At 41.5% G+C, this 27654-nt stretch overlaps 1 protein-coding gene across 8 annotated transcripts in view; it reads left to right on the top strand.

Moving 5' to 3' along the window:
• pdgfra (platelet-derived growth factor receptor, alpha polypeptide) overlaps nucleotides 1–27150 on the top strand; it is a 68370-nt gene extending 41220 nt beyond the window's left edge. For 6 of the 8 annotated variants that reach the window (XM_068035287.1, XM_068035261.1, XM_068035242.1 and 3 more), the window contains 17 exons: nucleotides 747–862; nucleotides 3657–3783; nucleotides 4035–4231; nucleotides 6534–6628; nucleotides 10589–10721; nucleotides 11668–11772; nucleotides 12445–12555; nucleotides 12792–12945; nucleotides 14123–14289; nucleotides 18144–18262; nucleotides 18403–18525; nucleotides 18912–19023; nucleotides 20034–20133; nucleotides 20245–20350; nucleotides 21161–21405; nucleotides 24032–24175; nucleotides 25028–27150. In XM_068035287.1, coding sequence (XP_067891388.1) covers nucleotides 747–862; nucleotides 3657–3783; nucleotides 4035–4231; nucleotides 6534–6628; nucleotides 10589–10721; nucleotides 11668–11772; nucleotides 12445–12555; nucleotides 12792–12945; nucleotides 14123–14289; nucleotides 18144–18262; nucleotides 18403–18525; nucleotides 18912–19023; nucleotides 20034–20133; nucleotides 20245–20350; nucleotides 21161–21405; nucleotides 24032–24175; nucleotides 25028–25061 — 2188 coding nt within the window. In that variant the 3' untranslated portion in view covers nucleotides 25062–27150. Of the gene's footprint in view, nucleotides 1–746; nucleotides 863–3656; nucleotides 3784–4034; nucleotides 4232–6533; nucleotides 6629–10588; nucleotides 10722–11667; nucleotides 11773–12444; nucleotides 12556–12791; nucleotides 12946–14122; nucleotides 14290–18143; nucleotides 18263–18402; nucleotides 18526–18911; nucleotides 19024–20033; nucleotides 20134–20244; nucleotides 20351–21160; nucleotides 21406–24031 lie in introns of all 8 variants that reach the window. The other 2 variants (XM_068035270.1, XM_068035295.1) reach the window with 2 other exon arrangements.
• Nucleotides 27151–27654: the final 504 nt, after the last annotated feature.

Genomic DNA, 27654 nt, shown 5'->3' with positions numbered 1-27654 from the left:
CTCTTAGTATCCAAAATCAATCGATCTCTGTCTTGAGTGTATTCAATGACTGAGCATCCAGGCACTTCTGAGTAGAGAATTACAAAGATTTACAGCCATTTCTCTTCATCTCAATCCTAAATGGCTGGCCCTTTATCCTGAGCCTATGCCCCCATGGATCTAGACTCTCCAGCCAGGGGAAAACAGCCACTCAGCATCTACCCTTCAAGCCCTCTCAGAATCTTATGTCTTTTAATGAGATTATCTCTAATTTTCCTAAACTTCAGAGAGTACCTTGGGCATCAATCTTTGCTCAGTCTCACCTCTGAGTCAGCGAATCATGGGTTCAAACTCTACTCCTGAAACTTCAATGCAAAATCTAGGTGGACAGTTTAATGCAGTACTAAGGAGGTGCTACGCTGTCAGTGGTGTCCTCTTTCAGATGAGACATTGAACTGAGGACCCATCTGCCTCTCAAATGGATGTAAATGTTCACATAGCACGATTTTGAAGCAAGAAATTCTCCTGAGCAATATATATCCCTCAAGCAACAACTGAAAAACAGATTATCCATTCATCTCATTGCTCTTTGTGGGATCTTGTGTGCAAATTGGCTGCTCTGCTTTCCTACATTGAACAGTGATGATGTCCTAAGGTCACTCTAAACTAAAAGTCTTTCAATTCACAAAGGTTTAAGAACGTGATATATTTGATGACACTTCAATTTACTGACTCCCTACTTGTTATTTGCTGTTTCCTTTGTCCAGGTATCAGAGTAATCTGACCCTGATTCGTGCAAAGAAACAAGACAGTGGGGCTTACACCATTGTTGTTGAAAATGAAGATAATAGTACCACTTATACATTCTACTTACAGGTTAAAGGTAAGTCCTCAAGCTCCATTGTGTCCTTTAACTCGCCGATATTTGTAGTATCTATACGTTTCTGCTTTAACACTTCTTTGCAATGCTATACTATGTTGTAGTAAATAATTGAAGTAGTGGTACTTCCAAATTTAAAAGATTAAAATCACAGCTGCATAATGATGAAAACCTTAAAAAAAAACTCAAACACTGGAAATATACAGCAGGTCCACCAGTGTCTCAAAAGAGGAGCAGGTTAATGTTTCGGATATAGACTATTCTTCAGAAATGGCAGGATCAATTTTAACCCCCAGTAGGTTTCAGGTGGGTGGAGGTGGGGCGAGTGCAAAATGCTTTTGCTGGCCTAATTTTGAGGCCCAGGGAATTTTAACCACCAGACCTCATCTACATGCCACTGGTCAGCTACCTGCCTGAAACAGCCAGCACCAAAGAAAGACTTGTCAGCAAGCAGGTCAACCGTCAGAAAGACATTTCAGAAGGGTTACAGGGGATGGTATGGGGGATGGGAGTTGTGTGTATGTGGGGCAGCGAAGGCTGTGAATTTCCTTGTGGGGCCTGAAGGAGCACTCCTGTTCCTCCAGGTTACACAAAAAAAAAGTTTCTCCACTGATCTTGGACCTTCTCCTTTGTCCTTTCCGAAAACTTCTGACCTGCTTTCAGCTGGTGGGCAAGCCACAGCAGCTTCCCTGCTTGAATCTGGGTTAAAATACCATCAGGGTGCTATCCCAGATTTATATAAATTCATGGGGCCTACGCCTACTTAATCCTATAGGCTAAGATCACAGATGGCAGGAAAAGGGTGAGCGCTGAGTAGGTCATTAACCTGCTCAGTTTTAACTGACCACCTGCCTGGTTTCTGCCAGGGAGGGAAGGTTAAGATCGATTTTGATGGGTCCACTGGTTAGTTCTGACAATTGATCACATGCTGATCTACCTTTTCACTTGCTTTTGACATTTAAACAGATTCTCTTTCATGTTGAAGTAAACTCTATTAAGTAAAGAACAAAATATGACAGGAGTTTTATTTCATTAAGCCCTAGAAATAGTGGGTGCATTGGTGGTCATCTTTCAAGATTCTACAGACTCTGGAACAATTCCTACAGATTGGAGGGTAGCTAATGTAACCCCACTATTTAAAAAGGGAGGTAGAGAGAAATCAGGGAATTATAGACCAGTCAGCCTGACGTCAGTAGTGAGGAAAATTCTAGAATCCATTATCAAAGATTTTATAGCAGAGCACTTGGAGAACAGTGGTAGAATTGGACAGAGTCAGCATGGATTTACGAAAAGGAAATCATGCTTGACAAATCTACTAGATTTCTTTGAGGATGTAACTAGTAGAGTTGATGAGGGGGAGCCAGTGGATGTGGTTTATTTGGACTTTCAGAAAGCTTTCGACAAAATCCCACATAAGAGATTAGTGTGCAAAATTAAAGGGCATGGGATTGGGGGTAGTGCATTGTGATGGATAGAAAATTGGTTGGCAGACAGGAAACAAAGAGTAGGGATAAATGGGCCTTTTTCCGAATGGCAGGTAGTGACTAGTGGGGTACCGCAGGGATTGGTGCGAGGACCCCAGTTATTCACAATATATATTAATGATTTAGATGAGGGAACTAAATGTAATATCTCCAACTTTGCAGATGACACAAAACTGGGTGGAAGGATGAGTTGTGAGGAGGATGCAGAGAGGCTTCAGGGTGATTTGGACAAGTTGAGTGAGTGGGCTAATGCATGGCAGATGTAGTATAATGTGGATAAATGTGAGGTTATCCACTTTGGTAGCAAAAACAGGAAGGCAGATTATTATCTGAACGGCTATAAACTGAGAGAGGGGAATATGCAGTGAGACCTGGGTGTTCTCGTACACCAGTCGCAGGCAGGTCCAACAGGCAGTAAAAAAGGCAAATGGTATGCTGGCCTTCATAGCGAGAGGATTCGAGTACAGGAGCAGGGTTGTCTTGTTGCAATTATACAGGGCCTTGGTGAGGCCACACCTGGAATATTGTGTGCAGTTCTGGTCTCCTTATCTGAGGAAGGATGTTCTTGCTATAGAGGGAGTGCAGCAAAGGTTTACCAGACTGATTCCTGGGATAGCGGGACTGACGTATGAGAAGAGATTGAGTCGGTTGGGATTATATTCGCTGGAGTTCAGAAGAGTGAGGGGGGATCTCATAGAAACCTATAAAATTCTAACAGGACTTGACAGGGTAGATGCAGGAAGGATGTTCCCGATGGTGGGGGAGTCCAGAACCAGGGGTCATAGTCTAAGGATACAGGGTAAACCATTCAGGACTGAGATGAGGAGAAATTTCTTCACCCAGAGAGTGATGAGCCTGTGGAATTCGTTACCACAGAAAGCAGTTGAGGCCAAAATATTGTATGTTTTCAAGAAGGAGTTAGATATAGCTCTTGGGTCTAAAGGGATCAAAGGGAATGGGGTGATAGCCGGAACAGGTTGCTGAGTTGGATGATCAGCCATGATCATAATGATTGGTGGAGCAGGCTCGATGGGTCGAATGGCCTACTCCTGCTCCTATTTTCTATGTTTCTATTAATGGTCCAGGACCTTAGACATTTTGCCTTATTGATCCTTGTGCAAGATACCTGATATTCTAAGTCTCTGTATAAATGACACATTTTAACTGAGTGTAATGATTGGGCAATACCCTGTGTCATGTATATCTTTGATGATGTTGTTGCAGAATATTTTGAAAATTGCTATGTCTCCTACTGTTTTTGGCAGACAAATAGAAATCATGTTTTTCATAACTTTTTCTATTTTCTTTTACAGTGCCAGCAAAAATCATCAATCTTGTTGACCTTCACCATGGCTCTGCGAGTGGCCAGATTGTTTCATGTTCTGCAGATGGGACGCCCAGCCCAGAGGTCGAATGGCTGATTTGTACGGATCTAAAAAAGTGAGGACTTAATCATTCAATCATGCAGCATACTTAAGTGAGGAAAATACTTACTTTGAATAAAAATTTCTATTTCTATTAATTTTCACATCTGTTGGAAAACCAAATGAGAAGGTGCAGTTGAGTAAACTATTTCCCTCATTGCTTCCAAGTATCTCGTAAATGGTGGTTTAAATATCTTATGATACAATAAATTGCTGATGGGTAATGAAATAAAAACAAGCCTTAACAATGTTTATACCTTCCCATAGGTGTGCAAATGACTCAATGCTCTGGAATGTCCTCCACAACAATTCGAGTGATATCAGTATTGAGACGCATCAGACAAAGAAAAATACTGTGGAAAGCAAACTGACTTTTCAGAAAGTCGATAACACAGTGGCTGTGAAATGCATTGCAAAGAATGAGCTTGCAGTCGTCGCACGTGAAGTCAAACTAGTGGCTCACAGTAAGTAATGGCTTCGATTCCATCCCATACAGTGGATCTAGATCTGGGAGAATAGTCCCATGTGTGGCATAATGCCTTTCAATAAAGACCCTCGCAGCATGCTTCATTTGGGCTGGGATGCTTCCAGGCATATAAATACATTGCAAAGTTGTGCACACAGGGTTGCTGCATGGGAGAAGGACCTGGGGTTGTAGTTCATGAAACATTGAAGGTCCATGACCTTGTCATGAGGCTTTTGCAAATGTGTTGCGTTGAATGGCTAGGACAATAAAATAGGAACCTAGAAATATAATTCATACCTGCACAAGACTGTGTTTTGCCCATATCTAAAATATGGTGCCTACTTTTGGGCCCCTCAATTAGAAAAGTCTGGTGGTCAGGTTGGCAATCAATTGAAACCTATTTTAAGGGCTGTTAGTTCTGATAGGTTTAATGAACTGGGATTTGTTTTCCTTTGGCAAAGCATTAAATCTGAGCTTATCCGAATCTCTGCTGCCGGTACCCTAACTTGCACCAGGTCCCATTTGCTCACTCCCCCTGCCGCCCCCCCCACCCCTCCCCCCCTCCCCAAGCTATCTGACCTACAATGGCTCCCATTCTGGTAATGCCCCAATTTTATTGGTGTTTAAATCCTTAAACTTGGATTATTGTCTACCAGGAAACACATTGCCTGATCATGGGACCTTTTGCATGTTATACTGTTCCTTAAAATAATCAGTGTGGTCTCATCAGAAACAGTTTGAAAAATAGCAATATGACACACTGGGAGGTATTTTATGCTCTCTCCTGTGGCATGTTTGGAGGCGGGGAGGGCATTTAAACGGGCAGCATGGTGGCGGGTGGGGACCCTGCCACCTTTTCGCCTCCATCTTGATTTAATCCGTGGCAGGACGGCCCATGGATGACCATCCTGCCCTGCTGCCAATTGATGCCCTCAAGGGGCAATTAATGTCCAATTAAGGGCCTCTTCCTGCCATCGCTTGTATTAGCCAAGCAGTGGGTGGGCCTGTCGCCATGTGGGAAGCACAACATGCAAACCTGTGATCAAGGGATCTGGCATCGGGAAGGGGTGGCCTGCTGAGAGACACCCCTTGCTTGTTGCCATCACTTACCTCTGGCCTGGGTCACTCAGTGATCCTGGGCCTCCAGTGGGTATCCTTCTGACAGCAGCCACCACCCTCTCAGTGGTGCTGCTGAGCAAAATAACTGTCTGCCTGTGATTGGTCGGCAGGCAGGACTTCCTGTTCCCGGGAAAGGCCTGCTGGGGGCCCGTCAAGTGCCTGATTGGCTTATCATTCGGCAGGCTTTCCCCAAGGAGGCAATGTAGGTCCCTCACCGATTCTCCAGCCAGAGCCAAGACCCCTGTCACTTCCATAAAATTCCCCCCACTCTATCCTGTTCTCAAACCTGAATTAGATAGGTCAAATTCCACGAATAAGATAAAGTCATGGCCCAATGACTCAAAGTTCATTAAATCCTCTTCAAAGTAACAGGTAAAATAAGTGGATTTGGAAAGCATGTCCAAATAAACATAGGAGCCTTTTGACTTTTGGCTGTTGGGATGATCACAGACAACACAGATGCTGCCCAACATTCAATTTTCTATCTGGTGGTGAATTTATCGATACTTGGAAGATAATCCTCATAATCTTAAAAGAAAGATAATCCTCATAATCTTAAAAGAAGGTAATTTAACATGTGCTTTTCACATGAAGTATCTATTGAATATCGGGCCCACAATGTTCGCCATCAACAGCTTCTGTACTTTGTTTGCTGGAGAGCCCCTTTCTAAAGCCCAGAGTGGGACAATTCCTTCAAACACATGCCACTATCAAGCAAGGAACTCTTGCACTCATTGGACAGCACCAATTTCTGCATAGGCAGTCATTCGATAGCCCAAGCAACAGTTAACTTTGGCTTTTTAGTACAATCCCTGCTGAATTTGCTGCCTTCATAATAAAACAGGGCAGTCTTTGCTAAAAATAAAAAGACAGTTAATTTCAATGATCTGTGATTCAAGCAACACACAGGGATCATCTAATGGCAGCCAGTAGACATGATTCACAAGAAGTTGAATGAAGTGCCTGTCTCCAGAGCTCCATGAAGAGTCCATTATCTGACAGTTGCTCTGTAAAGTAAGATAGCTGTTAAGGACTAGTGCTATGAAGTCCTTAAGAAGGTTTTACATGGAAAACAAGGCCCCACAGTTGCCTTTTCTTTTAATTTACAGATAAACATTTTCCACCAAAAGCATTAATAAAGTATACACTTGGAATAACGGTCTTTTAAAAATTATTTACAGATCTACATTCTGAATTGACTGTGGCTGCGGCAGTCTTGGTTCTGTTGGTTATTGTGATCATTTCTCTGATAGTGCTCGTCATAGTTTGGAAACAGGTAAATACATTTTTCAAGTCCTAAAATGGAATTGAAACAAATAAAACATTCAATCTAAGTGTATTCTGTGGCAGAAACGTGCACCTTTTTCAAAAAGATCCCTGTGGTATTTTTAAATGTGAAAAGTAAGTAACTCAAGAAGTTGATCAAATGATCCCTGGTCGGAAGAACAGAGGCTTCAAACTTAGATCTGTTTACCCCTTGAAGTTTCCATGCCCATGGGAGTTCTGTCAGGTCCTGCTGCACCATTGCATGGCAGCACCTTGAAAAAGAAGATTGATTTTGCAGGTAGGGTAAATAGTTAGCTCTGGGCCAACCTAGCTCTCCTCAGCTAGTCATGATGGAACTCAAAATCCACAACCATTTTGGTGGTCACCTGCTATAATTTATTGGGATTCAGTTTGGACTTGAAAATGCAGAGCTTTGGATCTGTGTGTAAGTTTCCAGGATGGCTTTGTGTGGATAGAGCCTCTGCTCCTCCCTTACAAGGTCATCAGTGTCGCGAGGTTGGGGGGCAGGAGGGTGGTGTTGGGATCAGGGCTGACAATTCTAAACATTGAAGTTCCTGTACCCAGGGTCTCCTATGGGATTCATTGTGTGGTCAGTACAGGAACAGCTAGTGAGATCAGGTGTACTGGCCAACAAAGGGGTAGATATGTGATCCACCTGGAGTTCTAGCCCAGAATCATGACCCGGAACCCTGAAAATTCATTTTTTTAATGTAATGATTTCCTAGAGGTCCCATTATAAAGAGGACCACAGAGGCAGCTACAAAATGTTTCTGGAGGGGACCAACGCCACCCCACCTCCCCGCTATCTTGAGCCCCCTTGGCTGGACTTTTCAATGGGAGGAATGCCCCAAAACCACTAAAGGCTTTGCAAATTTGGCGGCATCAATGTTGGAGAGCTGGTGTAGTTGAATTTCAGTACTTATGTCAAAATTTGCTGCTCCATATTATACTTTTTAAGATTCTTTCAAATGATTCCTACAGCAGCCTTATATAATTCCATACAATTTGTTTTCCCAAAAGAAGTAATCATGTTTCACTGGAATGTTTTTAATCACAGATAATTTGATGGCACTCCAGGGCTTTGATGGTGTTATTATAAATAAATATAATGGTACAAAGTAGATACATTTTAACAGATATTTACTCATGGCCCTCCTGCCTTGGGCGCTATGGCGTTGGAAGGATGAATGAGAATGGGCAGAGACTGCTTGAGTTGTGTACCTATCATAACATCTGCATCACCAACTCGTTCTTTCACACTAAACCCTGTCACCAGGTTTCATGGAGGCACCCAAGATCGCGTCGTTGGCACCAGCTAGACCTCATCGTCACAAGGCGAGCCTCCTTAAACAATGTTCAAATCACACGCAGCTTCCACAGTGCAGACTGCGACACCAACCACTCCCTGGTGTGCAGCAAGGTTAGACTCAGACCAAAGAAGTTGCATCATTCCAAGCAGAAGGGCCACCCGCGCATCAACACGAGCAGAATTTCTCATCCACAGCTGTTACAAAAATTTCTAAATTCACTTGTAACAGCCCTTCAAAACACTCCCACAGGGGATGCTGAGACCAAGTGGGCCCACATCAGAGACGCCATCTATGAGCCAGTTTTGACCACCTACGGCAAACGTGCGAAGAGAAATGCAGACTGGTTTCAATCTCATAACGAAGAGCTGGAACCTGTCATAGCCGCTAAGCGCATTGCACTGTTGAACTACAAGAAAGCCCCCAGCGAGTTAACATCCATAGCACTTAAAGCAGCCAGAAGCACTGCACAAAGAACAGCCAGGCACTGCACAAATGACTACTGGCAGCACCTATGCAGTCATATTCAGCTGGCCTCAGACACCGGAAACATCAGAGGAATGTATGATGGCATTAAGAGAGCTTTTGGGCCAAACATCAAGAAGATCGCCCCCCTCAAATCTAAATCAGGGGACATAATCACTGACCAACGCAAACAAATGGACCGCTGGGTTGAGCACTACCTAGAACTGTACTCCAGGGAGAATGTTGTCACTGAGACTGCCCTCAATGCTGCCCAGCCTCTACCAGTCATGGATGAGCTGGACGTACAGCCAACAAAATCGGAACTCAGTGATGCCATTGATTCTCTAGCCAACGGAAAAGCCCCTGGGAAGGACAGCATTATCCCTGAAATAATCAAGAGTGCCAAGCCTGCTATACTCTCAGCACTACATGAACTGCTATGCCTGTGCTGGGACGAGGGAGCAGTACCTCAGGACATGCGTGATGCCAATATCTTCACCCTCTATAAAAACAAAGGTGACCGCGGTGACTGCAACAACTACCGTGGAATCTCCCTGCTCAGAATAGTGGGGAAAGTCTTTGCTCGAGTTGCTCTAAACAGGCTCCAGAAGCTGGCCGAGCGTGTCTACCCTGAGGCACAGTGTGGCTTTCGTGCAGAGAGATCGACCGTTGACATGCTGTTCTCCCTTCGTCAGATACAGGAGAAATGCCACGAACAACAGATGCCCCTCTACATTGCTTTCATTGATCTCACCAAAGCCTTTGACCTCGTCAGCAGACGTGGTCTCTTCAGACTACTAGAAAAGATCGGATGTCCACCAAAGCTACTAAGTATCATCACCTCATTCCATGACAATATGAAAGGCACAATTCAACATGGCAGCACCTCATCAGACCCCTTTCCTATCCTGAGTGGCGTGAAACAGGGCTGTGTTCTCGCACCCACACTTTTTGGGATTTTCTTCTCCCTGCTGCTTTCACATGCGTTCAAGTCTTCAGAAGAAGGAATTTTCCTCCACACAAGATCAGGGGGCAGGTTGTTCAACCTTGCCCGTCTAAGAGCGAAGTCCAAAGTACAGAAAGTCTTCATCAGGGAACTCCTCTTTGCTGACGATGCTGCTTTAACATCTCACACTGAAGAGTGTCTGCAGAGTCTCATCGACAGGTTTGCGGCTGCCTGCAATGAATTTGGCCTAACCATCAGCCTCAAGAAAACGAACATCATGGGGCAGGACGTCAGAAATGCTCCATCCATCAATATTGGCGACCACGCTCTGGAAGTGGTTCAAGAGTTCACCTACCTAGGCTCAACTATCACCAGTAACCTGTCTCGAGATGCAGAATTCAACTAGCGCATGGGAAAGGCTTCCACTGCTATGTCCAGACTGGCCAAGAGAGTGTGGGAAAATGGCGCACTTACACGGAACACAAAAGTCCGAGTGTATCAAGCCTGTGTCCTCAGTACCTTGCTCTACGGCAGCGAGGCCTGGACAACGTATGTCAGCCAAGAGCGACGTCCCAATACATTCCATCTTCGCTGCCTCCGGAGAATACTTGGCATCAGGTGGCAGGACCGTATCTCCAACACAGAAGTCCTCGAGGTGGCCAACATCCCCAGCTTATACACACTACTGAGTCAGCGGCGCTTGAGATGGCTTGGCCATGTGAGCCACATGGAAGATGGCAGGATCCCCAAAGACACATTGTACAGCGGGCTCACCACTGGTATCAGACCCACCGGCCGTCCATGTTTCCGCTTTAAAGACGTCTGCAAACGCGACATGAAGTCCTGTGACATTGATCACAAGTCGTGGGAGTCAGTTGCCAGCGTTCGCCAGAGCTGGCGGGCAGCCATAAAGGCGGGGCTAAAGTGTGGCGAGTCGAAGAGACTTAGCAGTTGGCAGGAAAAAAGACAAAAGCGCAAGGGGAGAGCCAACTGTGTAACAGCCCCGACAAACAAATTTTTCTGCAGCACCTGTGGAAGAGCCTGTCACTCTAGAATTGGCCTTTATAGCCGCTCCAGGCGCTGCTCCACACACTACTGACCACCTCCAGGCGCTTACCCATTGTCTCTCGAGATAAGGAGGCCAAAGAAGAAAATATAGTCTGCTTAAGATAGGAGTTAGAAGATTCCCTCATTCCAATAATGTAAAACATTGATCTTTTGTTTTGTACAGAAACCAAGATATGAAATAAGATGGAGAGTCATTGAATCTATAAGTCCAGATGGGCATGAATACATTTATGTTGACCCCATGCAACTTCCGTATGATACAAGATGGGAGTTTCCTAGGGATGGACTTGTTTTGGGTAAGTCTTCATTGCATTGGAGCTCAGAGGCATTCTGGCTTAAACATGAACCGTACTAGCAACTAACTACAATTACTCAGATGTAAGGCTACAGGACTGTTAAACTATAATGTAGAATGCCACTTAATCCTTTTAAGTAAAGTGTCCTTTTCACTTTTTTCAGCTTGGCTCATTGGTAGAACTCTCTGAGTCAGAAGGCCAGGGGGTCAAGTTCCACTCCAGAGACACAAAATCTAGGTTGATGCTGTCAAAGGGGCTGTCTTTAGGTTGAGACATTAAACTGAGGGCCTATCTCAAGTGAATGTAAAAGATCCCATAGCTTTGTTTAATGATGAACAAAGGAGTTCTCCCTGGTCTCCTGGTCAATATCTCAAGCAACAGAATTGAAACAGATTATCTGGTCATCATCTCATTGCTGTTAGTGGGACCTTGTTGTGCACAAATTTGCTGCCTTATTTCCCACTTTGCAATGGTGACCACACTTCAAAAGTATTCCGTTATTTATAAAGTACTCTGAGGTTATAAAAGGCACTATATAAATACAAGTCCTTTCCTTTCTTTTTATGCCATCAGCAACATAGAATCTTCCTGTAATTACCTCAAAGATGACAATGATCAAGCAGGATTAAAGGAAACAATAGCAGGCACCCCAACCCCCAGTCCATCTCTATGGTACCCTTCGTACTAAACAAATTAAATTTCAGCTTCCTAGCTGGAAGAAAACTACTGTTTCACTTGAAAATTAGAATATTAAGTACACCATTATACATACTTTTTTGTTATAAAACAAATATGCAAGCTTAATTACAATCTAGAATGGAATTTGACCATCCTGACATTTTTGTTCTGTCATCTCTGGTAGTTTGATAATGTCCAGAACCAGGCTGTTTTCATGATAAAATTCTTCATGTCACACTAATTATTATATTCCTTGTGCTTTTTTAAGGGCGCATTCTTGGGTCTGGGGCCTTTGGAAAGGTAGTTGAAGGAACTGCGTACGGCTTAAGTCGCTCACAGCCTGTTATGAAAGTTGCTGTAAAAATGTTGAAGCGTAAGTTAACCTGTGTTATATATTGCATAGCTGGGCTTGGCCTGACATCAATTTACTTTGAGGAAATTTTGCAAATTGTTGCAATACATTTTTATCTGGATTCTTTGGTATATGTGAAATGAATGTGATTTTTTTTATGGGAGGTGCCAGTTCGCAAGCATAAATATTTCATAGAAGACTGTTGCATTTTGTAGTGGTACCTCAGAGGCTTTACAATACATTAGCACTGTTAAAATGACTCGCTATGACTAAAACCTTCTTGTACAAGAACCCTTAAAACTGTAAAGTGCTGTGCCAGCATGGTGAATAGACAAGTGGAAAACACACTTTTTCGTGTTGGGAGGGAAGACTAGAGCTATTTTAAACTGTTGTAGTGTACCTTGCCATAGAATTGGTAGAGACTTAGGAGCAGCTAACACATAATGGTTGATACAAGGAGACTGACAAATGGGAAGGAAAGAAAATAATGTTAAACACTCTTTTAAAAAGTGATCTAAAATATACAGGCTGCCATTTCATGTTATTTGCTGTTAAAAAAGTAAGGTACTTTGATAAATTTATGATTCTGTTTTAATGAAAAGTACGTATCTTACAAATTTTGAATTGTGTTATTAACAGTGACATTTTCAACTAGCAATTTATAACTGATTTGTATTTCTAATGTTTTCACAGCTACAGCTCGATCCAGTGAGAAGCAGGCCCTGATGTCAGAGCTGAAGATAATGACTCATCTAGGTCCACATTTAAACATTGTCAACCTGCTAGGAGCTTGTACCAAAGCAGGTGAGTTTTGTTTTTCATATTATTTCCTCTATTTTTTCTCACTTTTTTCAATATATTGTTCTCTGAATCTTGTTTGGATCCATCTTTAGAATAGGAACTGTAAACATTACCAGGGTGTGAAGAGATTCAAATTCTCTTTTCCAACCAATTCATATTTGTACAACACAACATATCATTGAAGAAAATTTGCTTCATTCTGAAATGCACAGTACTAATTTTATTTTTCTATTTAATAGGTCCTATCTACATTATTACTGAATACTGTTTCTATGGAGATCTGGTAAACTACCTGCATAAGAACAGAGACAGCTTTATAAATCGATACTCTGAAAAAGGAAAAAAGGAAGTGGATATTTTTGGTATAAACCCTGCTGATGAAACCACAAGAAGGTGAGTTCAATGGCTAAATAGGAATGCAGCCTCTTATAATTTACTTTATAACTAGATTACATTAAGATCAATCAAATCAATGTATTATCTTAACAAAGTACTCTCTTTAAAAGAACCATGATAACACTTGATCCTATTGCATGCATTTAAATAGTAATGTGGGAGACCTAATGGAAGCTCTTCATAACAGTGTTACTTTTATCATATCTTGAATGGGCTTTTTGAAAGTATTAAATAAAAAGCATGAAAAATAGATGATTGATAAATTTAACATTTCCATTTAACTGCTATTAAATTCAAGTTAATTAAAATATGTCAGAATGTATAGAAAATTAATCAGTAGTCTTTTTCAAGACCTGTAACTAACTTCAAAACTTTTAAATAGCAGCTTGACTCAGTAAATAGCATGCTTACTTCTGAATCAAAAGGTTATGGTTATGGACTTGGGTACCATTTGAAGACTTGAGCATATAATCTAGACTGAGCCTCTAGTGTACTTCTGAAGGAGTGCTGTTCTGTCAGATATGCTATTATTTGAGTAAGATGTTAACCAAAGCCTGTCTGCTTGTTCCAATCATTCAAATAAATGTTTCCAATACCATAGCATTATTCAGAGAAGTGTGGGAAGTTCTCCTGATGTCATGGCTAATATTCCTTCTCAACCAACATAATCAAAAAGCAAATTATACTGATCATTCCTCCCATAGCTGTGTGGGATCCTGCTGTTCATACAATGGCTGCTGCATTGACCTACACAATAGCACTTGAATGTATTTTATACATGAGATGATTCTGAAAGACCTGATGAGATGCTAAATGAATGCTTCTTTTTAAAATTGAATGAAGAGTACAACAGACATATAGATGGTAAGAATGATCTTTGCCAGTAGCATGAAATGTGCTCATAGTGAAGTGACAGCCTGTTGTATACATGGTCAATTTTCTTTTTAGCCAATGCGCTTTGATTGTATTTTAAGCTACTGGTGAAGACCAATTTCACCTCCAAAATTGCAGCTATTACAACAAGGACCATGATCCAAATATATGGAGGAAAAGATCCTGTAGTGATGTGAATACAAAACGCCTAATGATTACAGTGCAATTTCTAGAACAAGGTTCAGTGATTAGGAAAGTTGCTTGTGTGCTGAAGATTAATGCTATGCTCTTGTTTCTGTAGTTATGTGATCTTGTCCTTTGAGAACAATGGGGACTACATGGACATGAAACAGGCTGAAAGCACCCAGTATGTGCCAATGTTGGAAAGGAAAGGTGGCTCCAAATACACCGACATACAGCAGTACATGTATGACCACCCACCATTACAGAAAAATAAGTCCTTGACAGGTAAGAACCAGCTATTCTGTGCTATTTTATTCAATGATACTCAAAGCATGGTAGACTTGCAGAGCACATCCAACTGAAGAAGAAGAGTAGAGCCCAATAACACATTGGATTGGTAATGACTTCTGAATCAGTACTGATCATTTTGTAGAAGTTTAGCCCCTCTCAAAATATAGTGAGGTGATATTTTGCTGCAGCTGAATCTTCTGAACCTCACTTGTGCAATTGTCTTAAATTCTCTACAACAACAATTTGCATTTAGATAGCACCTTTAACAAACCAAAACTCCCAAGCTGCTTCACAGGAGCATTATTAATAGAATTTGACACTGAACCACATAGGAGATATTAGGACAGAGGACCAAAAGCTTGGTCAACAGCTAGCTTTTAAGGAGTGCCTTAAAGGAGGAAAGAGAGATAGAGAGGCAGAGATGTTTAGGGAGGGAATTCCAGTGCTTAGGGTCTCAGCAACTGAGGCACAGCTGCCAATGGTGGAGTGATTACTGTGGTTGACAGGGCCCTCAACAGTGTCCAACCCATTTCCCACACTTCTTCTTTCACCCCTTCCCCTCCCTCCTAGAATGGCGAGAGGGTTCCCCTTGTTCTCAATTTACACCTCGCCAGCCTACAATCCAAAGGATCATCCTGCGCCATGTCCGCCACCTCCAGCATGATACCACCACCAAATGCATCTTCCCCTCCCCTCCCCTCCCCTGTCAGCATTCCGAAGGGCTTGTTTCCTCCGCAACACCCTGGTCTACTCCTCCATTACCCCCGACACCTCGTCCCCTTTTTTTTTTAGAATTAGAATATTACAGCGCAGTACAGGCCCTTCGGCCCTCGATGTTGCGCCGATCATCTGACCTACACTATTCCATTTACATCCATATGTCTATCCAATGACCACTTAAATGCCCTTAAAGTTGGCGAGTCTACTACTGTTGCAGGCAGGGCGTTCCACGCCCCTACTACTCTCTGCGTAAAGAAACTACCTCTGACATCTGTCCTATATCTTTCACCCCTCAACTTAAAGCTATGTCCCCTCGTGTTTGCCATCCTCATCCGAGGAAAAAGACTCTCACTATCCACCCTATCTAACCCTCTGATTATCTTGTATGTCTCTATTAAGTCACCTCTCCTCCTCCTTCTCTCTAACGAAAACAACCCCAAGTCCCTCAGCCTTTCCTCGTAAGACCTTCCTTCCATACCAGGCAACATCCTAGTAAATCTCCTCTGCACCCTTTCCAAAGCTTCCACATCCTTCCTATAATGCGGTGACCAGAACTGCACGCAATACTCAAGGTGCGGCCTCACCAGAGTTTTGTACAGCTGCATCATGACCTCGTGGCTCCGAAACTCGATCCCCCTACTAATAAAGGCTAACACACCATATGCCTTCTTAACAGCCCTATTAACCTGGGTAGCAACTTTCAGGGATTTATGTACCTGGATACCAAGATCTCTCTGCTCATCTACACTACCAAGAATCTTCCCATTAGCCCAGTACTCTGCATTGCTGTTACTCCTTCCAAAGTGAATCACCTCACACTTCTCCGCATTAAACTCCATTTGCCATCTCTCAGCCCAGCTCTGCAGCCTATCTATGTCCCTCTGTACCCTACAACACCCTTCGACACTATCCACAACTCCACCGACCTTCGTGTCATCCGCAAATTTACTAACCCACCCTTCTACACCCTCATCCAGGTCGTTTATAAAAATGACAAACAGCAGTGGCCCCAAAACAGAACCTTGCGGTACACCACTAGTAACTAAACTCCAGGATGAACATTTGCCATCAACCACCACCCTCTGTCTTCTTTCAGCTAGCCAATTTCTGATCCAAAGCTCTAAATCACCTTCAACCCCATACTTCCGTATTTTCTGCAATAGCCTACCGTGGGGAACCTTATCAAACGCCTTACTGAAAACCATATACACCACATCCACGGCTTTACCCTCATCCACCTGTTTGGTCACCTTCTCGAAAAACTCAATAAGGTTTGTGAGGCACGACCTACCTTTCACAAAACCATGCTGACTATCGCAAATGAACTTATTCTTTTCAAGATGATTATAAATCCTGTCTGTTATAACCTTTTCCAACATTTTACCCACAACAACCCTTCCCACGGCACCTTCCCATGCAATCACAGCAGGTGTAATATCTGCTCTTTTACCTCCTCTCTCCTCACTATCCAAGGCCCCAAACATTCCTTTCAGGTGAAGCAGCGATTTACTTGTACTTCTTTCAATGTAGTATACTGTATTCACTACTCACAATGTAGTCTGCTCTACATTGGGGAGACCAAACACTGATTGGGTGACTGCTTTGCGGAACACCTCCGCTCAGTCCGAAAACATGACCCCGAGCATCCTGTCATCTGCCATTTCAACACAACCCCCTGCTCTCATGCTCACATCTCTGCCCAGGGCCTGCTGCAGTGTTCCAGTGAACATCAAAGCAATCTCAAGGAATAGCACCTCATTTTCCGATTAGGCACACTACAGCCTGCCGGACTGAACATTGAGTTCAATAATTTCAGAGCATGACAGGCCCTTTTTAATTTTAATTTTATTTTGTTTTGTTCCATTTTTTTTTGTTATTTTACCATGTGCCTGCCTCCTGGTTTTTTCATGTTTGTGCTTTTGGCTAGGGCTGCTCATTATTCTGTCATTAGCACTCCCTCTGCACTAGTACTTTGTCTTTCACCACATCATTAGCACATTTTCTTTGCCTTTGCCCCATGACCTCCTTTTCAGTTAATCTCTCCAGCCCTCTGTCCTATTTTGTTCTCTTTTGTTCTCTTTCCCCCCACCCCTACTTTACTCGTTTAAAACCTATTCCATTTCTAACCTTTGCCAGTTCTGATGAAAGGTCACTGACCTGAAACGTTAACTCTGCTTCTTTCTCCACAGATGCTGCCAGACCTGCTGTGTATTTCCAACACTTTCTGTTTTTATTTCAGATTTCCAGCATCCGCAGTATTTTGCTTTTATTTGTTTAAAATTGGTGTTACATGAAATGCCAGAATTGGAGAAATGCAGATATCTCAGAGGGTTTAGGGCTGGAGGAGCTACAGAGATAGGGGAGGGGCAATGTCATGGAAGGATTTGAAAACAAGGATGAGAATTTTAAAATTGAGATGTTGCTTGACTGGGAGCCAATATAGATTAGTGAACACAGGGGTGATGGGGGATGGGATTTGGTACAAGTTAGGATATGGACAGCAGAGTTTTAAATGAACTTAAGTTTGTGGAGCCTGTCAGATGAGAGGCCAGCCAGGAGTGCATTGGAATAGTCAAATCTAGAGGTAACAATGGTATGGATAAGAGTTTCAGCAGCAGTTAAGCTGAGGCAGGGGCATAGTTGGGCTACTGGCTATTTGAATAATGTTTCTTTATGCAAGGTAATGCAATTTCTAAGAATTTAAAGAGGCATAGGCTGCATGGAAAATGCTTCACATATTGTTTCCATTTTTGTTTATAAATACAAGATGTAATGAAATAAATCACCTTGAAATACATCACTGCATTACTTGCAAATGATGTTCTCATGATAGAACTTTCACACAATTGTTTTGACAGTTTTCCTCCTATTAGTGCTGAATTAAGTGCTGCATCATGTTGCAAGCACATACCCATTAGTAACTGAATGGAGTCTGCCCAAACTCATTTCACTTACTGCCAGGTCCAAGAAGTGAAAAGCCAGCGTCTAACTCACTGCATCATCCAGTTCCCCTTTCTTGCTTTTTTACATTAAATCTCTCACTCAGATTGTTTATTGACCATTATGATGCAAGTAAATGCAAGCTATTGATCATGTCCTACGGCTAACATTTACCATTTATTCTGCAGAGATGACTGACACCTGGAACCCTCTCTCAGATGACATCTCAGAGGGCCTCGCTTTTATGGATCTAATTAGCTTCACTTTCCAAGTTGCACAAGGAATGGAGTTTCTGGCTTCTAAAAATGTACGTGTGGATTATTTTACAAGAAGAACTATCAATGCAGATCCACAAATACTCTCATTTTACTTTGACAGGGGAATCTCACATGATTTGGCTTTATAGTGTAGTAAAATTGACATTTTTGGTTCTTTGTTTTCACACAGTGTGTACATCGTGATCTGGCAGCTCGTAATGTTCTCTTAGCACAAGGAAAGATTGTCAAGATCTGCGACTTTGGTCTGGCACGAGACATTATGCATGACTCCAACTATGTTTCCAAAGGCAGCGTGAGTATCAGACAAGTCATCTCAGATCTGAAAATGCTTTCAAAAAGAATTCTGCAATCAGAAAAGAAAAAAAGAGTAAACAACAATGGCTGGTCTAGCTTTAGGATTGTTCGAGCATGCTCGTGTCTTAGATCAGCCGTTGTAAAATCTCTATTATTGTGCTATTGTAGTGACTGCAAGAGCAAAGGCTGCACTGAGCTAGGCATCCCATGCAACTGCTGCAGTATAACTTCTTACACTTCCATTGTTAAGTCTTAATCTTAGGTTCTAAACTATTGTTTATTCCCCTCTTATAACCATTCTATATTATCTTAACAATAACCCCTTTCAATGATTATATTATCACTTTTAAAGTCAACTTGGATCTTTTCAATCTATATTTTCAGACTTTCCTACCAGTGAAATGGATGGCTCCTGAAAGCATATTTGACAACTTGTACACTTCATTAAGTGATGTCTGGTCTTATGGCATTCTTCTGTGGGAAATATTCTCCTTAGGTAGGTGCAAACTATGTAAATGATGTTTATTTCCTTACATCTTAACAAAGATTTACTTTATATAAACAGCTTTTTGATGGAATCGTATTCAATGTATAATCCATGTTTTTCAGAGTAAGGATAGTTAAATACTGAGTGAGAGAGATCACAGTGGAACCTGATCTATTGGCCACCTAATATCCACATCTTCCAACAAGAGTCAGTGGATAGCGATAAGGCCCAAGAATCCTTGGCTGCCTTGCTGCTTCCTAGCCCATGGTCACTGAGTGCAATTGTAGTACCTCTACCACTGGCATGACTGAGAACAAGTAACTCAACATAGACCATGATTTGAACCTGGGACATCTGGTTTCTAGGGATCAGTTATTGCTAGCTTCAGCAGCTGACCCATCCCAGGAATCGACGCCTCCCTTTTTGTTAAGGAAGCACCTTTCCATCACTCTACATCTCCTGCTAATGGTCTGATCAATATAGCTAGGTCTTACTCTTACTCTACTAAACTCTGTTGTTACCATTGCTAATGGACTGCTCACAAATTAAAAGACTGAAGAAATCACTTCAGGATACTTTGTGAAAGATTTTGTGATTTAATTAGAAATAGTTTTCGGCTGTGTTAAATAGCTAGGGTGTTAATCATAGAATCATAGAAAGTTTACAGCACAGAAAGAGGCCACTTGGTCCACCGTGTCTGCGCCGGCCGCAAAATGACCCACCCAGTCTAATGTTCACTATATTCAAATATGAATTTCTATTATTTTGATATTAAACTTTTCTAACTTCAGTAATTCTGTATTTTTAGTTCATAAGTGACCCCTCGAGGAAACAGTAAATTCAGCTTTAACTTAATTGATTAAGACCAGTTTTCTGCATGATCCATGGGAACTGTTGAAAGGATTGTAGCAGTCACTTTTATGTTTTTAGTGTCATATATGAATTGCTGTGCTAGTGCTGTGCAGGTAAGATAAGCTCATCTCTCATTATTTCTAACTGGATTATCTTGTCTGTTGTAGGTGGCACACCATATCCAGGAATGATGGTGGACTCCAACTTTTACAACAAGATAAAGAGTGGTTACAGAATGACTAAACCAGAACATGCTTCTTCAGATGTGTATGTTTCCAGCTGCCATGCTGTTTGTTTTAAAAACATTAACATGAAATAATAACTGCCTTGAATTTTAAAGTTAAATTTGTGTTTCCTGTTTCAATCCTCCCAATGTAGCTATGACCTGATGGTGAAGTGTTGGAATAGTGAGCCCGAGAAGAGGCCTTCTTTTACACATCTGGCTGAAATTGTTGGCCGTTTGTTACCAGAGAACTACAGGAAGGTACATTCTGTTGCTTGTTGTACAATACCAAAGTTTTAGTTACTAGTAGCCATCGTGATCATTGAGGAAAGAACCTTGGCTATTGCCTTCCTAAAATGAAATAGTCCTTACTAGATCACAAGATAGATACAAATGAGGAGGGCCATTCACCCCATCTTGGCTCATCCATCCAGAAAGATCATAAAGCCCCCATTACTATATTGAACTATTTCTTAAATGGTTTCAAGGCTTTTGCCTCCATTATTCTACGTTGAAGTCCATTCCATGTGTTGACCACATTTTATGTGAAAAAGAACATCTTGCTATCTGGCCTAATTTTACCTTTTACTAGTTTGAACTTGTGTCTCCTTGTTCTACTTTCACAGTCTCTGTGCTGCAGCCAATGCTTATTTGGTAGTGTCACATTTTATTTGATGCACAGAGAATAATTCAGTGATTTGCAACAGTCATAGAAACTATTTCATCCATGAGCTGACCTCATAACTACCACTCATTGGGCTATATCGTCTAATACTTTGTGCCTTAAGGATTCAGGCAATTGCTACCATTTTGAACCATCCAGTTGATTGTGAAAAGGTCTGTTTATGACAGTACGTCCTTAATGGGTGGAATGCTACCTGACAGTTATAAATGATCTGACCAGGCATTTGATAGGCATCAAGTAGGCCAAATCTAGACATTGCTCGTTGCTAGGGACTCAGTGCGCCCTATTTATCATTGTTGTCAATAATCCCATGGTGCAGAAGCTCATATTATGCAGACATAAACTTTGTTTACAAGCCCTTTAATTATTTTTTTCTAACTGAACAGAGCTACAAACAGATGAACGATGACTTTCTGAAGAGTGATCATCCCGCTGTTGCTCGCATGCGTGCGGAATCCAGTGATTCTTACATTGGAGTTACCTACACCAATGAAGATAAAAAGAAAGATCGGGAGAGTGGATTTGATGAGCAGAGGCTAAGTGCTGACAGTGGATATATCATCCCACTGCCTGATATTGACCCGGTCACAGACAATGAACCTGGCTCTTCAAGAAACCGGCACAGGTACAGGTATAGTAACATGTACCTTGAGATGAAACATGTTCTAGCATGGCTGAAAAAATTCATTTGTTTCACTGTAAATTGGACAAGTCTGTCAGTTGGACCATTCTATCATGCATTGCAACTAAACTTTTAATCAGTTCCCATAACACAGCTTGGAGCAGAACAACACCCAGAAAATTAATGTGTGTATGTTGTTAGTATTAAGAACGTCTTCAGAATGAGTCTGCCATAATGACAATATTTTCCAAATTGGAATGTGCAGTGGTGGAATATATATTTATATATGGATGGGCAATAAATGCTGGCCTTGCTAGCGATGCCCATATCCCGAGATTGAATAAAATAATAAATATAGAGCAAAGGGATTTAGATGTTCTTGTACACAAATTGTTGAAAGCTAGTGCACAGGTCTTAAAAAAAAAAAATCAAAAAGGCAAATGGGAATGTTGGCCTTTATCTCAAGAGGGTTGGAATGGAAAAGTGAGGAAGTGATGCTTCAATTATATACAGCCTTAGTCAGACCACATCTGGACTATTGCATTCAGTTTTGGGCACTACATTTCAGCAAAGACATATTGGCCTTGGAGGGGCTACAATGCAGATTCACCAGAATGATAGTGGGTTAAATTACAAGGACAGGTTACATAAACCTAACTTGTATTTCCTTGCTTTTAGACGATTGGGGGTGATCTAATTGAGGTCTTTAAAATGATATATAATTTGATATGACAGATACAGAGAAACTACTATTTCTTCTGGTGGTGGAAGCAAGAAGAATGGGGCATAAACTTAAAATTAGAGCCAGGCCAGTTTAGGAGTGAGATCAGGAAACACTTCTTCACATAAGGAGTAGTGAAAATCTGGAATTCTCTCAAAAAAGCTGTGATCAGGGAATGATGCATGTCATCTTAAAGGAAGGGGGAAAAGGAAACTTAAAATCTTGGGATATTGGTGCTTTCAATTATGAGATAAATAAATTTTTGCTAGGTTAAGGAATAAGTGATATGGAAAAAAGACAGCTAAATAGAGTTGAGATACAGATCAGCCACCATCTAATGGAATAGTGGAGCAGGCTTGAGTAGCTGAATGGCCGACCCCTGTTTCTGCAGGCAGATGCAGGAAGGAAAATAAGGAAAACTACTAATATCCCCTGCACCCCCCCCCCCCCGCCCGATTGCAGAGAAAGTCAGAGAGATGCTTCCTGGTGTTCCAGTAATAATGTCTGTTAACTAGTTGTAGTGATGCTTTGTTAAAGGTGAGACATTGGGCTGGATTTTACCATAGGCGGACGGGACTTTGCCACCGAAGTAAAAGTCGGTGGCGAACCCGCTTCCGCCTAGCCTGGGGATCCGACCCGCATTTTACGGGTCCCCAGGCTTTAATTGTCCCAAGGCTGGACTTTCACATGCCTGAGGGAGGAGGTCCCGCCTCAGTGAGCTGCCGGCCAATCAGCCCCAATTAGTCCCAGCAGTGCCACCGGGAGCGGACTGCAACCCAGCTGACCGAAGAGGATGCCGTGGAGCCGGGATCCAAGGTAGGTTGTCGATGCCTCGCCGAGGGAATCTGGCACACCCCGGCAAGGCAAGGGTGGTCATTTGGGGGGAAGGAGGGTGTCTTGGGTCCCGGGGGTGGGTCAGGAAGCGGGGGTGGCTCTCAATCGGGCACCCAGTACCCGACTGCCATGGCACCCCCCCGGCGCACGGAAAGGCTGGCAGCTATCGCTGGGCGGCCATTCACATTCCCAGTGTGCCCGCTTGCCACGGGTAAAATACCCATGGAGGCAGGTGAGGGCCATAAGTGGCCGTTTCCCCACCCCCCCCCCCACCCCAGCCCGACTGCTGTAAAATTGGCTGGAGGCAGCAGCGGGGTGGGAAGGCCTCCTGCTCAATTATATGCCGCCCCCATCCGCCCCCACGCCACCATCCAACCCGCTGGGGCGGCATAAAATTCAGCCCATTGTAGGGGGAATGAAACAGCAGTTGTAATACATGTTCATCCACTGTGGCAGTATAAGAGCACATCTCCAAACTAGCAGTTTTCAATTCATGTAAGGCCCAGTGCAGAAGTGCTGCTTGTGGGTTAATTCTAGCCTAAAGTACTGCATTGCTTAAATGTTCAGCAATGCTATTGTTTCTGTATCTGATAGGTATTCACTTTGTTCTCACACACAAAAAAATTACTGGGAACAGTCTGGAATGTAAAGGAAAGAATCTTAGTTACCAAAGGTATCAGAGGAAAGTTCATAATCTAGTTCTATTTGATCGTTCAGAAAAATAAATTTTGAGCTGAACTCAACAAATATTTATGGAATTTAAATATATGTTTTCCCAAATTTTTAAATTTCCTTTCCCCTTTCCTTTAGGATATGATGCATCATTCCTGGTTTAAAGGGCAGGAAGCAATCTGTTTCCTATCCTCTTCAAATATCATGTTGTTATCTGTTGCTAATGGATAATGCCAAGAAGACTTTCATTATTTTTTGTTGCAGCCAGATGATTGAGAGCTCACTATCTCTCACACATTGACCACATCATGCCAGTCCATGGCTCAGCACAGGGTACCAGCACCAGCTGGATGTTTTCATATATTACTCTCGCTTGTCTTTTATTTTGACATTCCTTTTCCTTTGCAGTTCCCAGACATCCGAAGAAAGTGCGATAGAGACAGGTTCCAGCAGCTCGACTTTTATAAAGCGCGAGGATGAAACCATAGAAGACATGGAAATAATGGATGATGTAGCAATTGATCACTCAGACCTGGCAGAAGACAGCTTCCTGTAAGCAGCTGCATTTATTGTGGGAAATTAAACTTCATCCTATTACAGACATGACTTTCTCTATAACCACTTTTTGAGGCATCGCCAAGGAAAGAACTTTGAGGCAGAAATTATAACAGGGCCCAACTTGGAGAGAGATCCAGGGAAAACAAAATGATTCCTATTGTAGTACATATCATGAGCATATTTCAGTGCATTATTTTTCTATTATGGTACTCTCTATAGTGTGTTTTTTAGTGTGTGTACACACTGCCATTCCCAAGGACTAAACATAAGGCCATACAAAGTTAGTTGTGTGTTTCAAAGGCCCTTTGCTACATGGAAGATGGTTCCTTTATTCAGATAATTGACTACATTTATTACTTTAGCAGATTGCTTTTTACATAGATAATGATAACCATTACTGCGAATGTATGCTGTGTACCTGTTGTTGTATCATGTTATTATCGCTGTAGCAGTAGAAAGACAATGACTACATTGCTCCCCAGGTGGGTTAAAATAAGTTGTTTGTCACTGTGTTCAAACGCCAGTGCACATCATCACCTAACACGTGTTCTCTTCAGTGTTTACTTCCTACTCATGATGAATTATGACGTTTCGTTTGCAAAGCACAATTTTTGGAAGTTACTACATGTACAGAACACACTGCATCATTGCAAGATTCTACACTTAACTGTTTCAATTGTTTATGCAAATTCAGACAAACCAGTGATACATAAAACACTACAAATGTGGAACAGACCTATTGCAACCTACATTTAAAAGTTACGACTTTGGAATCGACTGTAATCACCAGGCCAGTGGATTGATCCAAAGTCTAATTTGACCTGTTTGTTAATGCATCTGCTATAGGATAATGAAGGATTTACCAAGTTTGAAAAATTGATGTGGGTCGACCAGCTGTACGTGACCTGGTAGGATTGTGACAAAGGTACGTCAGGAATAGTGAAGAGGATTGTTGATGAAGAAGATTCGCTTTCAAGCGAGCTGAAAGGAAAAGCAAAGTTGCCTCTTTGAGTCAGGAGCCGATGGACAAATCAGGCAACAGAACTCTTTGCTTTAAGTGTCAACAAATGGTACCAACACTGAAAGAGTCAAACATCTTCAAGAGATTCCTTGTCTGCAATGATTCTATAATTTGAACGAGGATGCCACAAAGCCCAGAATTCCATATGTGAATGTTGTAAATGCAGTCATACCGTCTGATGTACAGAAAGTCGATTGGTTTCCAGGCACTGTAACATGTTGATTGAGGTAGTGATGTGATATCACACTGGAGTAGGAGAAGGGACCTATAAACAATCCAGAGACAGGAGCTGGAGAAATGACACATATCCCAAAATATGGAATTAAAATCTTTACAGTGTATTCGTGGTGGACCTTGTACTGTCTGATTAAATATAAAATCAGGGAGTGACAGATGTATTATTGAATGGTTTTCTTGTAATGACTAGTGCATTGGATAATTTGATGGTAGCTCATTTAAGGACAGTATACATTGACTAATGTTGATAACTAGTCTATATTCCTGACATTTACAAACAGCAGATTCAAGGTATAACAAGAATCATTGAGTTTTAGTTTGTGAACTGTAAGCGAAGGCCTTTATAATCCATCCAGGATCTGGATTAAGTTTTCTGATTTTCTGTATACATCAAATAAGTGTATGTAGATACCATGGAAACTTCTAGAGCTGTTCATTAGTTTGAACCCTTCTGAGAAAATATTTGTCAACTCAAATCAATCATTTACATAACCACTTTCTAATCTGTTGATTTTAAATTCAAACTAATCATTACATTTTCCCTCATGAATGTCTTCATATAAATATTGTCACTGGGGTAGGCTTGAAGATTGGTAGACTCCACTTTGAGAGTGCCTCATTAGTTATTTGGCTTGCTCCTAATTTGGTGAGACACTATACATGCACATCTATTTGTGATTGAACAAAGTGCATAATAAGTCTTCCCAGTTCCAAAGACTGTCAGTAAGACATCATTGTTTCTGAACTTTTTATTTTTGTGTTTTCTTGCATTCTGATGTCCAGGATGAAACTTGTTATGCAATATACAACAGATCCAGTAGGTGGGGCTGATGTATTCTATCTGCTGAGGTATTAACCTACTGCAATATAATATACATTCCATAGCACATTATACTTCCTGTACTAACTGTGGCATTAAAGAATAATTACAAGGGAAACTGACCACAAACTACTTTTCCAACTGCTTCCAGTTGTCAAGGCACATATCTTGACTTCAGTGACCCATTGCTCAATTTTCAGACCAATGTTAGAAATCAAAAAACATTTTCCTCCATATCCAGTATTAAAATAAAAACAAATAACATACATTAGGTGACAATTGGAATACCTATGAAAGTTTTTTTTATAAAATGTAAGATAAATTGTAAAGAAAATGAAATGTAATTTTGCAGTCTAGATTGTTCAATGTTTCCATTTAAAGAGGGATTTCAGACAATACCTTAAATGATCAAGTTAATGCAGCAGAACAAACTGATGTAGCATTACCCAGGAAACATGACTTTATCTTTGAGTGGCTTGAATGTTAAAATGTGGTTAAACTTTTATCCAATGGTCTTACTAAGTGACAAGAGACATTGGAAATATATAATGATGTTATACATCATTTCTGTATATATATATATGTACTTCAGTGTAGTCATCTGAGTTACTGCCATACATTTATGTCTAGCTGTATCACTGCCTATGTTTATATTTTTGACTGTGATGTATTCCACAGGCACGTTACATGTTGCACTTTTGAATGTCTAAAGAAAAATTATATTTTAAAATTAAAAAAAAAACAAATGATTTCAAAGGGATTGAATTGTGAATGCTGGACTGTATGTAGGTTAAAGTCTCAAACATTTTATTATGATGAAATTACATAAAGTTTTAAAGACCTTTTTAAAAAAAATTTCTTTATGTTACATCAAATACACATTGTCTAAACTCAGAATCTCTATTTCAATAAATTCAGATGAATTTATTTATTGGGCTTGTACCATCTTTCCTGCACTCTTGCTGTAAAATTAATGTTATACTTACCCACTTCTGATCAGTGCGCCATGAGTAAGATTCCTCCATAATAATGTCACCTCCACAATGCCTGAAATCTGTGACAGGCAATGAATTGTGACTGTGCAATAACATTCAGAGTGGGGGGAGGCAAAGCTGTTCTCTGTGTGCCTTGTGTACAAAAAAAATTTAATTCACAGAGCAAAACTTCCCCCATTGTTACAGTTCATTTTGCAAATGGTATTGAGCATTTAAACATTCACACATAGACCGAAGAATATAATCTATATTGGGGTCTATTTTGACTGTTGGGTGACTGACTGGTGGAACGTGCTGGTTGGCTGCCCATCCCAGTGCTGAAGAGGCCCCTTCAATTCCGAGTCCTGGCCTCAAATAAATCTGGCAGGTGAGCTGCAGGGTGCCAAGCAGGAGTCCTAGT

This window comes from Heterodontus francisci, chromosome 1 (genome assembly GCF_036365525.1).
Source record: "Heterodontus francisci isolate sHetFra1 chromosome 1, sHetFra1.hap1, whole genome shotgun sequence".
NCBI classification, from domain to species: Eukaryota; Metazoa; Chordata; class Chondrichthyes; order Heterodontiformes; family Heterodontidae; genus Heterodontus; species Heterodontus francisci.
The sequence above is the reverse complement of the archived record's forward strand: the minus strand, read 5'-3'. Positions and strand labels throughout refer to the sequence as shown.